This window comes from Triturus cristatus, chromosome 1_2 (assembly GCF_964204655.1).
Source record: "Triturus cristatus chromosome 1_2, aTriCri1.1, whole genome shotgun sequence".
Classification (NCBI taxonomy): domain Eukaryota; kingdom Metazoa; phylum Chordata; class Amphibia; order Caudata; family Salamandridae; genus Triturus; species Triturus cristatus.
The window spans coordinates 306,259,220-306,274,577 of NC_140580.1; the positions used below are offsets into that span (position 1 = coordinate 306,259,220).

At 48.8% G+C, this 15,358-nt stretch overlaps 1 protein-coding gene across 1 annotated transcript in view; it reads right to left on the reverse strand.

Annotated features, from left to right (window-relative positions):
* Nucleotides 1-15,358, reverse strand: part of PPA1 (inorganic pyrophosphatase 1) — a 212,331-nt gene that overhangs the window by 38,909 nt on the left and 158,064 nt on the right. Inside the window, exon 8 of the mRNA XM_085603855.1 lies at nucleotides 12,990-13,075. Coding sequence (XP_085459981.1) covers nucleotides 12,990-13,075 — 86 coding nt within the window. The remainder of the gene's footprint in view (nucleotides 1-12,989; nucleotides 13,076-15,358) is intronic.

Sequence of the window (15,358 nt, forward strand, 5' to 3'; positions counted from 1 at the left end):
ATGGAAAACCCAATATTACTTAGGAGGACAGGACCAATGGTACCTTGGCTTAATCATAGGACCAAGTTTTTACTTTTCTCTCCAATCCGACAGAGCAGCCCAAATCTTGTTTTCACTCTTTTGGTCGCAAGCCATATCTAATTCGCTTGAATGAATAATGTTCTTTAAGCAATCAGCAAATGTCTCATTTCTGATGTTCCCCATCTTCTGAACACCTTTTCGAATTACTGTCCGACTCCGTTCCAACTCTTGAGAGGCGGATGCTTGTCTGCTCAGCTGGTCTGCTTCTACACGGTCTTTCCCTAGTAGATATTTTTTTGTTAGGTTTGTCTCTGGATGGCCAGTCTCCAGATCTTTTGTGCTAGCCTTGAAAGGGCAAAGGATTTTGTCCCTACTGGTTTGCTGAGGTAGAACATTGTTGTTGTGTTGTCCTTTTGGATCAGTATTGATTTTTCCCACTGCTGCTTCTGAAAGGCTTTGAAGGAAAGGAAAGGAACATTGTTTTCAGCTCCAGTACGTTTATGTGTTGTACTGTTTTCCTCAGTTCTCCAGATCCCTCTGATCTTGGGCCTTCCCCATAGGAGCTTGCCATCCCATATGCGAGGCATCTGTAGTAATGGTCACTGTTGGAGTTGGCGATATGAAGGGTCTTCCTGTAATTATATTTGTCCTGTTTCATCACACCAACTCCTACTGTACTTTTTGCATGATAACCACTAAATCTTACCAACTACCTGTTGCTGGTGACCTTTGGCCCAGGGCCCATTCGTGAACTGGTCTCATGTGTAACCGTGCATACGGTATTAGTGGTATGTAGGCCATCCTTCCCAGCATTTTCCCCATGGTATTTATTGCCAGAGACTGACACTTCCGGTACTGATTAGTTCCTTGTGTTATCTGAAGTATTCTTTTCTCGCAAGGGTAGGCTTTCACCTCTGCTGTGTTGATTCTTGCTCCCAGGAAGAGCCTCTCGTTCTGGTGTGGGTGACTATTTTTCCCATGTGTATGGAAAATCCCAGTCTGTGGGAGTGTCGTTATAACTAAGTCTGGGCGGTGAACTCTGCTCGTGGAGTTTTACGCACTCTGCATTATGCAGAGTTCTGAAATACTCCGCTTTGCGCTGCGGAGCGGAGTTTTGTCCCTCGCTCTTGTTCGTCAACATAAAGTTGGCGAGCGTGGAAAATCAACCTTCCGGCGAGATTTCTCAACGCAGGCGGTCAGATTTCTCATTGTGACCGCACCGTTGAGAAACGGTCATTGCGTTGAGAAAGCTGCCGCTCAAGTAAAAAACATCTACTCGAGCGGCAGAAAGGAAACCGTGCTTGCGCTATGCATGGTGCCATTTGTGATGATTGCACAGTGCGGACAAGCATCTGGCACTGAAAATCACCACAAACAGCGGAGTGCGCTGCTCGCGGAGCTTCGCAGAGTTTTTTTTGCACTTTGTGGAGTTCCACGTAGCGGAACTCCACCCAAGCTTAATTATCACGGTTTGTCTTTTCCGCACTGGTGTAGTGAGTTCACTTTTACCAACCAGTTGTCTAGGTAAGGGTACACACATCCCTTGCTTTCTCAGGTGCCCCTCAACTGCTGCTAAGTATTTTGTAAGCACTCTGGGTGCTGATTTGATAGAGCGTTCGGTCTATAATAAAGCAGAAAAACTGCTTTGTGCTTGTGGTTCATTGGGATGTGCAGATATAAATCTTTTAGGTCTATGGAAGCCATATAGTCATTAAAGCTGCGGAATGACACCTTGCAGTATTGTCATTTTGAACGTCTGTCTTTATGAACTTGTTTAAGAAACAGAAGTCTAGTACCAGTCTTGCTGTGCTATCAGAAATTATGTCAAGTAGTTTCCCTGGTTGATCTCCTTTCTGGGCACTCTCTACTGCCTTTTTCCTGTATAAATTTTCATTTAGTCATAGCCAGGTCTTTTCTTCTCTTGGGAGGATGTTTTTCACACCGGTAGGTGTATGACCAATTCTATGCAATAGCCGTGTTGGATGATGGAGTATTAACATGTCTAAAGTGACCTTCCTCCGCTCCTGGAAGAAGGATCCTATCCTCACCACCCTCCCCAAACAGGTGTCATGTGTGGTTGGAGGTGTTGGTTTTACAAGTCACTTGCTCTCTGGTGCAGCCGCCCCGCTCGGTGGCTGAGATCCGCCTCTCGCCTGTACATGACCTAGTTGCCTCTGCGGTGCTTGGTACTGCCACTGTTTGGTTGGTGTGCGCGCGCCTGGCTTGTACTTTGAAAGTTTTGGGGTGTGGTAGCACTTTGAAAGCCCTCTCTAGCCACCATTCTTCTGGTAGATCTACTTTCATGTCTCCTAAACTGTATGGCTCCCATCGATTTTGCAGTATCGTTATCCTTCAGCTGCTGCAAGGTATCGTCCACTGCGCTCCCAAAAAGGGTTTATCCATTGAAAGGGGTGTTAATGAGATTTGCTTGAATGATTTTTTTGAAGCCCAACACCCTTAGCCAGGCAGGCCTTCTTAGGGTGGTTTCTGCCATCGTTTATTAGCCCACTGAGTCTGCCACTTTTAGTGCAGATTTCAAACAGCTGTTAGCGATATTCGTCCCTTCTTCTGCAAGGGATGCCGCTCTTTTGATATTGCTACGGTAGAGGTTTCATCAGCTCCGCCATCTCTTCCCAGTGTGGATTAGCAGGTCTGTTGAGCAGGGCATTAGAGTTAGCTATGCACCATTGTGTTGCTGCTCTTCTTTCAAACTTCCTCACCATCATGCCCATTCTCATGCCCATTCTCTTACTCTCCTTATTCAGAGGCGGTCCAGAGGTAGTTGGCACATTTCCCCTCCTCCTGGCAGTGGCTGCAATGATTGAAGCCGCTGGCGTATTAGCTGTAATATATGGTGGGTCCTTTGTGGGGTGATTGTACTTTTTTTTTTGGCCCTGGGTGCCACTGACCTGTATGTTCCTTGAACGGTCTCTCTCCCCCAGTCCAGTGTGCTTGGGAGTACGGGCAGGTATTAACTCTTACTCAGACGGTAATAAGGAATATGCTACTTACCAGTATGCATCTGTTCTTGGCATGTAGAGCTGCAGAGTTGTACACTTAGCATAGGTCGCCATCTGGTGTTGGGCCCGGATGTTTGCAGTTTGTTTTTCTTCTTGGACCGTCTTTGGAAGTCCCGAGTTTGGTGACTCCTCCTTCGGTCCGTACTGCGCATGGGCTTCGGCTCCATCCTCAGATTGTTTTTCGCCAACAGGGAAATGATGGAGCTTGGTAATCACAGTGAGAAACCCATGTGTGTAGTATCTAAATAAGATGTACTGGAACGGATACAGGTAGCCGGGGAGGCGGGTGGGCGTGTACAACTCTGCAGCTCTACATGCCAAGAACAGATGCATACTGGTAAGTAGCATATTCCGTTCGAGGCATATGAGCTGCAGATTGTACACTTAGCATAGATTATATAGCAGTACCCAACCTTAGCGGCGACCACCGGTATCCGTTGCAGCTGTTTGAAAAAGTGTCTTTAGTACAGCCTGGCCCACCCTAGCTTGCTGCTGGGAGTGCACATCTACACAGTAGTGTTTTGTGAATGTGTGCGGTGTAGACCATGTGGCTGCCTTGCATATGTCATCTAAGGGTATATTCCCTAGAAAAGCCATAGAAGCCCCTAACTTTCTTGTAGAGTGGGCTTTAGGGGGAACAGATAATGTTCTCTTTGCCTTCTGATAGCAAATTTGTATGCATTTTACAATCCACCTAGCTATCCCTGATTTTGAGATGGGGTTGCCTTTATGTGGTGGAGAGAAGGAAACGAACAACTGTTTGGTCTTCCTGAAGGGTTGCGTTCTTTGTATGTAGTATAGCAACGCCCTTTTCACATCCAGTGTGTGTAAGGCCCTTTCCGCAACAGATTGGGGTTGCGAAAAGAAGACAGGTAATTCCACTGATTGATTGAGGTGGAAGGGGGAAATGACTTTGGGCAGGAACTTCGGATTTGTGCGAAGTATGACTTTGCTGTGATGCATTTGTATGTAGGGTTCCTGTATGGTGAACGCTTGTATTTCACCAACCCTTCTAAGGGAAGTGATAGCTACAAGGAAAGCTGTTTTCCAGGTGAGAAATTGTAGCTCACATTTGTGCATTGGTTCGAAGGGTGGACCCATAAGTCGTGTAAGGACTAAATTTAGATTCCATACAGGGGAGGGTGGTGCCCTGGGAGGAATTACTCGTTTAAGGCCTTCCATGAAGGCTTTAATAGCGGGCACTCTGAAGAGAGATAAATGCTGTCTGTTTTGTAGATGGGCAGCGATCGCTGCTAGGTGTAGGCGTATGGATGAATATGCCAGGTTACACCTGTGAAGATGGAGCAGATAGCATATGATATGCTGTATGGATGCATCTAAAGGGTTGATTGTATTGTTACGGCAGTACATTACAAATCTTTTCCACTTTGCGGCATAGCATGCTCTAGTGGTAGGACGTCTGGCTTCCATGATGATGTTCATGCAATCAGGGGGAAGATTAAGGTACCCGAATTCTAAGATTTCAGGAGCCAGATCGCCAGGTTGAGCTGAGCTGGGTCCGGGTGCCTGATTTCTCCATGGTTCTGGGTTAGGAGGCATGGGGATAGGTACAGTTTTTGATGTGGTACCACTGATAGTTGTAGTAGCGTGGTGTACCACGGCTGCCTCGCCCACGTTGGAGCTACCAGAATGAGTGTGAGGGAGTGCTGTTGTAGTTTCCTGACCACTAATGGAATTAGTGGGAGAGGTGGAAAGGCGTATGCAAATCTGCCTGACCAGTTCATCCATATCGCATTGCCCTTGGACAATGGGTGTGGGTATCTGGCGGCGAAGCTTGGGCATTTTTTGTTTTCGTGGGTGGCGAAGAGGTCTATTTGAGGATGCCCCCACTGTTGGAAGAATGGGTGAAGAACTTGTGGATGCAGTTCCCATTCGTGTAGTTGTTGAGCCTGTCTGCTGAGCAGATCTGCTATGGTGTTTTGTACGCCTGGAACATGCTGTGCCAGGAGAAAGATGTTTTGGGGAATTGCCCATCTCCATATGCTCTGGGCTAAGCGGGAGAGCTGGGGAGAGTGTGTCCCCCCCTGTTTCTGTATATAATACATCGCAGTCATGTTGTCTGTGCGAATGAGGACTGCTTTGCCTGAGATCTGCTTTTGGAAAGATTTTAGGGCTAGAAAGATCGCCAAAAGCTCCAGATGGTTGATGTGGAGCGTTTTTTGCTGTGGCGTCCATAGACCTTGCATTGTGAGGTGTAAGAGGTGCGCTCCCCAGCCGGAGAGCGATGCGTCCGCTGTTAGAGTCACTTGAGGAACCGGGTCCAGGAACGGCCGTCCTTTGGAAAGGTTTGTGGTGTTCCACCACTGCAGAGAGTGATGTGTGCGGCCGTCCACCAACACCAGATCCGTCAGCTGACCCTGGGCCTGGTTCCACTGTTGTGCTAGGCACTCCTGAAGTGGACGCATGTGGAGTCTTGCATGGGGCACTATGAAGATGCCATCATCCCTATGAGCTTCATAAACACTCTTGCTGGGAGAGAGTGTTGAGGAAGGAATATTTTGCGTAAGGCTAGAATGCTTGTGATTCTGGCTGAGTTTGGATAGGCAATACCTTTTGAGGTGTCTATAGTGGCCCCGAGATATTGCTTCGTGTGAGATGGTATGAGGTGGGACTTTTGGTAGTTCACCGTGAAGCCTAGCTGATGAAGCAGTTGGATGGTGCTGTTTGTATGTTGCACGCATCGGTGGTAGGACGCGGCTTTTATCAGCCAGTCGTCTAAGTAAGGGAAGACGTGAATATGTTGACGTCTGAGGTGTGCTGCTACTACTGCTAGGCATTTGGTAAACACCCGTGGTGCAGTGGTGACCCCGAAGGGGAGAACCTTGAATTGGTAATGTTGCCCGTCCACCACGAACCTGAGGTATTTCCTGTGAGAGGGGTGTATTGGAATGTGAAAGTACGCGTCTTTCAGATCCAGTGTTGTGAGAAAGTCTCCCTGGCAGAGGAGTGGGAGGACTTGTTGTAAGGTGACCATGTGAAAGTGGTCTGAATGTATGTAGGCATTTAGAGGCCGGAGATCCAGAATGGGTCTGAGGGTCTCGTCTCTCTTTGGGATTAAGAAATATAGGGAGTAGACCCCTAGATTTCGTTGATTGACGGGTACCTGCTCTATAGCATGTTTCTGGAGGAGCGAGAGTACCTCTTGTTTGAGCAGTGTGGAATGTTCTTGGGACATTGGGCGGTGCCTTGGTGGGATGTTGGGTGGGGTAGATGTTAGCTCGAGACAGTACCCTGACCGAATGATTTGGGTCACCCATTTGTCCGATGTTATGGACTCCCATACGTGAATAAAATCTTGTAGTCTGCCCCCGACCGGAGTGGAATGGTCTGGGGGGAGCGGGGGGGGAGTCATTGTGCGGGTGGGGTGGCAGAACGGGTGTTGTTGGTTTTGCCCCTGCCCTTATTGTTGTTGCCTCTGTAACCACCTCTTTGGTTGCCCTTTGAAAAGGTATTTTGAGGAGGGGATTTGTAGGAGGTAGAGGCATTATCGGTGGAGGAGCCTCTACCTGTGCCACGAAAGGACGAGCGTCGAAAGGAACGCTTAGAGGCTTGTGTTTGTAGCGCTCCCATAGACTTCGCTGTGTCTGTATCTTTCTTCATTTTTTCTAGCGCTTCGTCTACCTTTGGGCCAACGAGTGTTTGCTGGTCAAAGGTGTGATTGAGTATTGATGTCTGGACCTCAGGCTTGAACCCTGATATCCTGAGCCAGGCATGGCGGCGAAGCAGGACACTGGTATTTATGGCTCTAGAAGCAGTGTCTGCTGCATCGAGGGCACACTTAATGGAGGTGTTTGTGATTAGTTTGCCCTCCTGTATCAGGTCATGAGCTTGGCGCTTGTATTTTTCTGGAAGGTGCTGCATAAGAGCCTCTAGTTCGTCATAGTGTGCTCTATCATATCGCGCAAGCAGTGCTTGTGTATTTGCCATGCGCCACATGTTTGCAGCCTGGTAGGCGGTGCGTTTACCAGACGCGTCCAGAAGTTTAGATTCCTTGTCTGGCGGTGGGGCATCTCCTGAGGATTGGGAGTTAGCCCGCTTTCTAGCTGTGGAGACAACTAGGGAATCTAGGGGAGCAGGGCCCTTGATGTATGCAGGGTCTGTGGGTGCCGCCTTGTACTTCTTCTCTATTCTAGGGTTTAGTACTCTGGCTCTGACAGGGTCTTTGAATACCTCTGTAGCGTGCTTGGTGACACCCTTAAGCATGGGTAAAATAGCAGTGGAACGGTCTTGTAAATCAAATGTATCCAGTAGGAAGTCTTCTTCCACTGGTTCACTGTGCATGTCCACCCCATGGTAGTGTGCTGCTCTCTGCACTAAATGGTGGAAACCTAAAGAGTCCTCTGGAGGAGACGGCCTTGATGGGTATAGGTCGTCTTGAGGTGCATTAGGTATGTCAGGGTTATTATAATCCTCCCATGGATCTGGGGTCCTTGGTGGAGTGGAATCCAATGGGGCGTCCCCTGGGTCATTGTCCGGGTCCCCGTCATCCGGATCTGGGGATGGGGCCGGATCGTAGTGAGGTAAAGGTGGAGGGGGTGGAGGTGGGAGGGGGGGTGGCAGTGGGGAGGGTACTCTGAGGGGAGAAGTAGCTGAGTCCCTCTTTTTGGGTGGAGGAGGAGGAGCCGGAGCCTCAAGGCGACGTTTTAGTGATTACAGTCAAAAGGCCAGTCTTCGGATCTCTGGACAAAGTCTTTTGTAAAGGGTCTGGTGTAAACAGAGCCAATGGCGCCGAGTCGTCCGTCGGCACCGGCGATTTCGGAACCGGAGGTTTCGATGTTCTGTGTACGCCATGCTTTTTCGAGGTCTCCGTGTGTTTCGGCGTCGAATGCTGTTTCGGCGCCGGAGCATCGGTGCCGACCGATTTCTGTTTGTGTTTGGTCGGCCCCGAGTGTCCAGGCTTCGGCACCGGTGGTTTCGGAGTCGAGCTGGATTTTGCAGGCTTTGGTGCCGGATGCTGTTTATCGGCACCGTGCGTCGGCTGGCTCGATCCCGAGCTGCCGTGAGACTTTGGGTGCTTCGACACCGGGCCCGAAGGTGGGGTGATCGAGGCTTTGGTTTTGGTTTTGCCCAGGCCGGCAGGCGAGGGAGTAACCGGAGTCTCTTTGGTTTTCGGTGCGGGGTTGGGAGGGGGCATAGTACTCACGGCCCGCTGTCCTGGTGTGACGTCCTCCAGGTCTGAGTCGTCGGCCTCGGAAGCGCTGACGATGTGTTCCCCCCGTTCGGTGTGTGTCTGCCCCGAAGCTTCGGCGTCGTCTCCGAAGATGTCCGGTGGAGCTGCAGAGGATGAGTGCGCCATGGTGCGTCGAGCTCTTCGATCTCGGATCGTTTTCTTCGATCGAAAAGACTTGCAGGCGGGGCAGTCTCTAGCCTCGTGTTCCGGAGAGAGGCAAAGGTTACACACCTGATGGAGGTCGGTGTGGGGAAATTTAGACCCACATTTTGGGCACTTTTTAAACGGAGTCCTTTCCATCGGCCGGGACCGGAGTCGCGGAGGGCCCGAAGGCCGGTGTCGATGTACGGGATGGAAAAGTGCCGCTTCGAGAGATGAAGATGATGAAGGGACTCGAAGAATCGAGGATTTTCCGTCGAGGCTGGAACCGTAGAAGTTCGAAGCCGGAGCACGAAGTATCACATCCGAGCCCGATGGCGGAAAAAAACAATCTGAGGATGGAGCCGAAGCCCATGCGCAGTACGGACCGAAGGAGGAGTCACCAAACTCGGGACTTCCAAAGACGGTCCAAGAAGAAAAACAAACTGCAAACATCCGGGCCCAACACCAGATGGCGACCTATGCTAAGTGTACAATCTGCAGCTCATATGCCTCGAACACATGTTTAGGACCTTCCCTCCAATTGTAGACCATACTTGTCAGCAGCCCTCTAGTAGTTGGTTGTACATGGAACTATCGTCCACGGGCGAAGAACCCAATGGATATTTGCCTATTCCTTCCTCTGGGAGATTGAGGTCCTGCCATTGTGTTTTCAGTCGCACAACCCTCCATATCTTGAACCGGGCCTCTGGGCTCTCTTCCTCACCTGCTCCTCCTGTGTGCTGGAGATGGCCCTTTTTGCAGGGTTATCCCTAAACTTTGCTTCTTCCTCCTACTTTTTCCTGACCTGCTGTAGGTGGTTTTAGGACTCTGCACTTTACCATTGCTATTCAGTGCTTAAGTGCATATGCTCTCTCTGAAATTTGTATTATGGATTGGTGTTTCCACGATAGGCATATTTGATTTACTGGTAACCTCCGAGTGAAGTGCACTAGTGTGCCAGGGCCTGTAAATCAAAAGCTACTAGTGGGTCGGCAGCACCGATTGTGCCACCCACATAAGTAGCCCTGAAAAGGTAACTCAGACCTGCCACTGCAGGGTTTGTGCGCAGTGTGCAACTGCCATGTCGACTTGGAAAGTGCACTCCCTTGCCAGGCTCTAACCTTCCTTTTTCTTACATGCGAGTCACCCCAAAGGTAGGCCCAAAGTACCCCTGTGGGCAGGGTGCAATGTATGTGAAACGTAGGACATGCCCTGGTGTGTGTGTGGTAGGTCCTGAAAATGAAATACTGCCAATTTCGTTTTTCACTTTTGCAAGGCTACCTGAGCCCACAGGATAGAATGGGGAGTTTGCTTAGAACATCTTATAAACATAACTACCCCTGGGAACAAATCAGGAAAATAAATTTTAGTATTTCTGAACTCCGAATGTTAAAATGCATCTTTTAGTGAGGGTGATTTTTACATTCTGCGTTTGAAAATACCACTTTTAGAAAGTAGGTATTTTCTTGCTTCGTGTGCCACATCCTAGCAGTGTGCCTCTACTAAGATGTGGATTGATTGTATGCCTTTGAGGGGCTGGGGAGGAGCAGTGGCTCCAGAGAGTCTGGATTGGTCAGGGCTGGGCTGCATTTAGAGTGGGGGGAGGGGGGGTGGAGGAGATTTCCTTCCACCTGAATGGTCCTGGTCTGCCTCTGACAATGCGGTCTCCACCTCCTGCCAGGAAGCTGCACCAAGAGGACAGAACTGGTTCTGGCTGGGCAAAGGGACTCTCTGCCTCCAGAGAAAAAGATTGAGTTATAAAAAGGTGGGGCCCAAACCCCTAAACTTTAGAACGCTTTTGGATCAAGATGACTGCCAAGAAGAATAGCTGGAAGAGCTGTGAGGAGGAACCACCACTTTGCAGAGTGTTTTGCTGTGTTGGCCTGCAGTGGACGCTTCTGTCTTTGACAGTGAAAGGACAGGACTAACTATCTGCAACTTTGAGTTTCTCCAAGGGCTTGAGCTGGAGCTTGCCCCCTGTTCAGGAAGCCTCGGGAACAGCAGAGACTTCAAATTCTTCTGCAATCAGCACTGGGGCCTGTGTGTTTTGTGCTGCAGCTGAAGAAAAAGCAACCTGAGGCCGTCTACAATGCCGCTGCCGACTCAGTGTCCTGAAGGCACCGCAGAGGGCACTGCCGCACAGCAACCCTGGTCTCACAGACGCCACTCGCCACCGATTAGTTGCTTGCACCGTGACCTGTGGGCACCGCACTTTGCACCGCCTCGCTTCATGATGCCGCCTTGGTATCTCCAACGCAGACGCTCCAAGCTGCATGACGCCGCTGCATGCACCGTGGTACGAGGGCACCGCTCGTAAGTTACAGGACACACCGTCCTCATCCCGCACCGCAGCCTTGGCCTTCCAATGCTGGTGACATCAACTCCAGTTAGTCAGCCGACGACAGTGCTTCCGCAACGACAACAATGCTGCTTGCACCGTGACCTGCCAGCACAGCAGCGAGCACCGCAACCCTGTTTTAACCAACACCGCTGGACGACCGTCACTGAGGCGCTGTGACCTGAGGGACCTGCAGCACCAGACGCCTGCAGACACCAGCGCTCCAGACTTCAACCGCGAGGAGTTCGATCTGGAACGTGTGCGACTCCAAGGGCTTGATGACTCCTGCACCAACTTCCGGAACAGATGCCGGTTCATCGGAGCTCAATGAAAGGTCGCCGATGCCCTATATTTCTAAAAGGTACTGTTTTGCGGGTCTTCCGGACACCATAGCTGGCCCGTCACGCCACAGTCAGCCAGAACGGTTTGGAATGGTTGTTCATGACACCGTGATAGCCCCAGAGGAGCTTAAGGGACTGCATTTCAAGTCTATTTTTGAGTATTTGATACTTTTAGGAGTGTATTGTGGACTTGAATAGTTTTTTGGTCTTGTGGATATAAAATATTGGATATTTCTCTAAACTGGTGTGGTGTCCTTTTGTGTGCGGTCACTATGTTACTATTGGTTATGTGAAAATGCTTTACACACTGCCTCTAAGGTAAGCCTGACTGCTCGTGCCAAGCTACCAAGTGGGTGAGCAGGTTTATTTTAGTAGTGTAACCCCCCCCCCCCCCCCCCCCCCCCCCCCTTATCCGGACTAGAAGGAAGGGTCCTTACTTGGACAAAGGTTCAAGCCCTTGCCAACTAGAGACCTCCATTTCTAACACTGTGGCTCTGGGGTCAGTGAAGACTCTTATTCTCCTAAGTCCTTGCCCTATTGTGCGTGCCCTGTCGAAGCTTTCAATGGAATACTGAACTCTTTGAGAGAAGAGTCGAAATCCTTTTTCTGAGACGATTGCAGCCATTTCGCCATTGAGATGCCTTTTCTTTCGATCGCACGCTCTTCAGCATCAAGTATGGGAGTGTTGATCTGTTCAACATTGAGGCTTCTGGTGACTGTTTCAGTTGACCCTTTCTTCCCCTTCTCGCCACTTTAGTCGTCCTTCCACACCAGAGTCTTTTCAGCAGCACGTCTGCCTGCAGTGTCCTTGGTTTGGGATCAGAGGGGTTCTTTCACCTTCCGCTTGTCTTTAGTCGGTGAGAACTTCGATACAAACGCAGTTTTTGGTGCTCTAGAGTATTGTTCGAGACTCACCTGCACTCTGTTTCTTCAACGTTACCAGTTTCGGTTTATTCTTCTGTTTTCAGTGTCCTCGTTAGACGTCAATGACCTCCTTTTCTACGTCCCAGCCCTCTCCCTTGGCTCCTTTAGAGATGTTGTCCTACTCCTCGCTAGACAACCCCAGGTCTCTCAATGACCGTTTCCATCTGCACCTGCATGGCATAGTTGTTTGCCTTGGTTTCTTCCTTGCTCTTAAGGTCTTTGGTTTGAATTCTGTGCAGGCCTCACAGTTGTCGGTAAAGTAGACTCTTGGTAGACAAAAGGTTGCACCTGATGGTTGTCCTTCTGGGCAAACTTGTGATGACACTCTGGGTAGAACTGAAAAGGTGTGGTCTCCATATCACCTGAACAGGCCCCCCCCCCCCCCCCCCAACGTCCATACATTCTCCAATGTTCCTTCGACGTGAAGTATCCTACTACCCTTACTTCTTTACACTGTGGGAATAACTCGACTGGGTTCTCCAAACCGCATAATGGTATCAATGATTTTCCTGTGGAACGTCAGCATTTTCTTGAACAAACTGTCAGGATAATCTTCTTTCAGCTACTGGGGAGCCTTCGGAATGTTTCCTCACCCAACCACAGAAAGAATTTGAAGGTTGAAACCATGTGTGGAGGCTTCCGGGGAGGGAGATCTGATGTCAGGAGAGGATGGACTGGACACCAAATGGTGAGGCTAGTCGTCGCCAAACAAAATAAAAAGAAAATTAAAAAAAGAGGAAGGCGAAGGACTAATATGCAAGAGGAGAGTTCCAGACCCAACCACTAGATTGTGGAATGATGCACAGCATAGGATTCCAGAAAAGATTCCCGCTGCAAAACAAAAAACTCAAAAAAAGAACCAGGCTATGGTCATTCACACTACATGGAATGTGAACAAATTAAACTAATAGGAACAATGCTAATTAAGCAAATTTATTTTTAAGACTAGTCTAAAAAAATATCCTGTTCAAAAAGGCATTTCATTTTTTATCTAGTATGAAAAGTAATCTTACCAGTTGATTTCTCCTCGGTCTGTTTTCTCATTTACCAAGTCCTTCCACTGTTCATGCGTGCTTTTAATTATTTCAACAGCAAATGCCTATCAAAAACACACAATTGCAGAAAGATTCAAAGCAAGGTTTTACAATTCAGAAAATGACAAAGAAATTAAAACGGTTTAAAAAAAACACACTGGTGGGTGTAGTGACCGAAGTCTCTGCAAGGTTTGAAACACATGAGGCACTTCCGGCCCACCTTTCCGTTATTTGTTTTCTTGACCTATCCTGCGCTTTTCCACCAGTGGACCTTACCAGCAAGTCCACTCTTGTTGCCTGTGTTTTTACCCATACCTTGCACCACTAGGTAAAGTGCATACCCAAAGTGAAGCCTGTGACGCTGAGCACGTATAGGGCACCCTTCATAAGCTGTTACAGGGCGACTAAAAAAGGGTGGCAGCAGATTCCAGACACAGTATCACAGTTCTTTTTGACTATACCCCTAGAGGAGTGAAGTCTTGCTGGTCTCTCCCTCGTATCCTCAGTTACATCTCCATTCTAAGGTTTTCAACCATAAGACTGAGTGCAGGATGAGGAAACCATCAACAAGGAGAGTTGTGGTCACTGAGAACACATGGTATGCCTGCACAAATTGGTGGTTCGCCTTCAGGTTGTCTTTGCATTCGTGTGAATATAGAAACATCCAGGTCTCTTGATTGCCTTTTAACTACTCCAAAACTCGAAGGTGTCAGATGACAGGGGGAAATCTGTCTGCTGAAAGCCAGCCCAGTTTCTTACTATACTATGTGTACACTTTTACCCTTGATGTGCGATACACCACCAAGAAACAGGGACCTTGGTTGAACATTCATGGTTGAAGTCAAATTTTAATATAATCAGATCACACCAGTCCTCCTATCTTCCGGATTTCCTCGGAAAAGCGGAGACAATGGTGCAAAAGCCAGGGAGATGGACTTCCTAATGGAGAAGTTATTGCAAATTCAAAGCGTGTTCTTTAGTCGGCCCTCGCTTCTCACCAAACAGCATACATATAGAACTACTCCTTTTAAACTTGTAAGTAGTACTCAATCTGGACTTCAGATGCTTTCAGAGATCATCCCATGCAGACGGGCACAAGAGCAGGGCCCTGCTGTAGCTTTTCTCAAAGGGTTGGGCAAAAACCTAGGCTGATCCACTGCAACCAAGCTATACCTGCTGATGCGCCCTTCAGGGATGACACAGCCTGCAGTTTGGGATGGACTGTTTCCACTGGTGCAAAGTCACAACTGATTTGCACATGGTAGGGTCCAAACTGAGGTGGCACGGTGTGCAAAACAATCCGACTTGGGATTTGCCCCCGCCTACTTGCCCGAGGCTAGATTTACTCAAGAAATCCATTTGTCACTTTTTTGTATGCATCAGTTAAAAGGAAGGTATGGCGATCTTGCTCTTGACGACTGTTGAGTCTCTCCTATTTCTAAAGCAGTTCCTGTTGTAAACAGCCCCAAGACACTCACGGGTGAAGCATTAATGTGTCACCTGGTGTCCTGCTGTAGAATCAAAAGACTGGTTGTGCTGCTGTCCAACATCAGAGGTGAAGATCTCTTGTCGCTGTTGAAGGGGGAAGCCCTGATCAGTATGGAGGTAGCAACTGCTGAAGACGCACTCCTGCTGAAGATCTGTCCCAGAGGCAGCAAGTGCCCTGGCAAAAAGTTAATTTGCTTGCGGTCTGGGATGCCATAACCGCAAAAGAGCCTGCCGTGCAGTCTGCCATGCAACTTGTGGTAGGACAGAGGCTTCTACTGCAGACTCCCCATCAACAAACAACTGCCACAGGAACCCTGCCAGAAGCTGGTAAAAGTGGGTCTCAGCTGTGATCAGCTCAAGAGACTGTGTGCAAAGGTACCTACTAAACTCACATAAGTCTTTTGCCCGGGTGAAGTCAAATTAAGAAAGCCATATAACTTATTTACCCATCTAGTCAATTAAGAAATCCAGAGTAAACTGCAACTATGCCCAGCCGACACTGGAAAGTCTAGACAATGGCGAACTCCAATAGTAGGAGAGGGCACAAAAAAGCGTGAAGCCTCAGTGAGAATTGCAGATAACATTACAACCCTGTACTTGAAACCTTTATGGAATTGTGTGGCATTTCGCTTTGTAATGAAATTTAAGTAGTTTTCTTTTACTATGTTATTTTTCCTGTGGGCCGATTGTGGCGGTCCGAGCTTTTGCTCACCAGACTACCATCAATACCATCTCCTCCATAAGCAGCTTTTAATGTTCACTTTCACTGCTCAGAGTTGGGCGCAGAAACCGAATACTTCGCTCAGATTGAAGAGCCATGATAACACAGTACCCATAACACCAGTGGCAAACAACCTCAA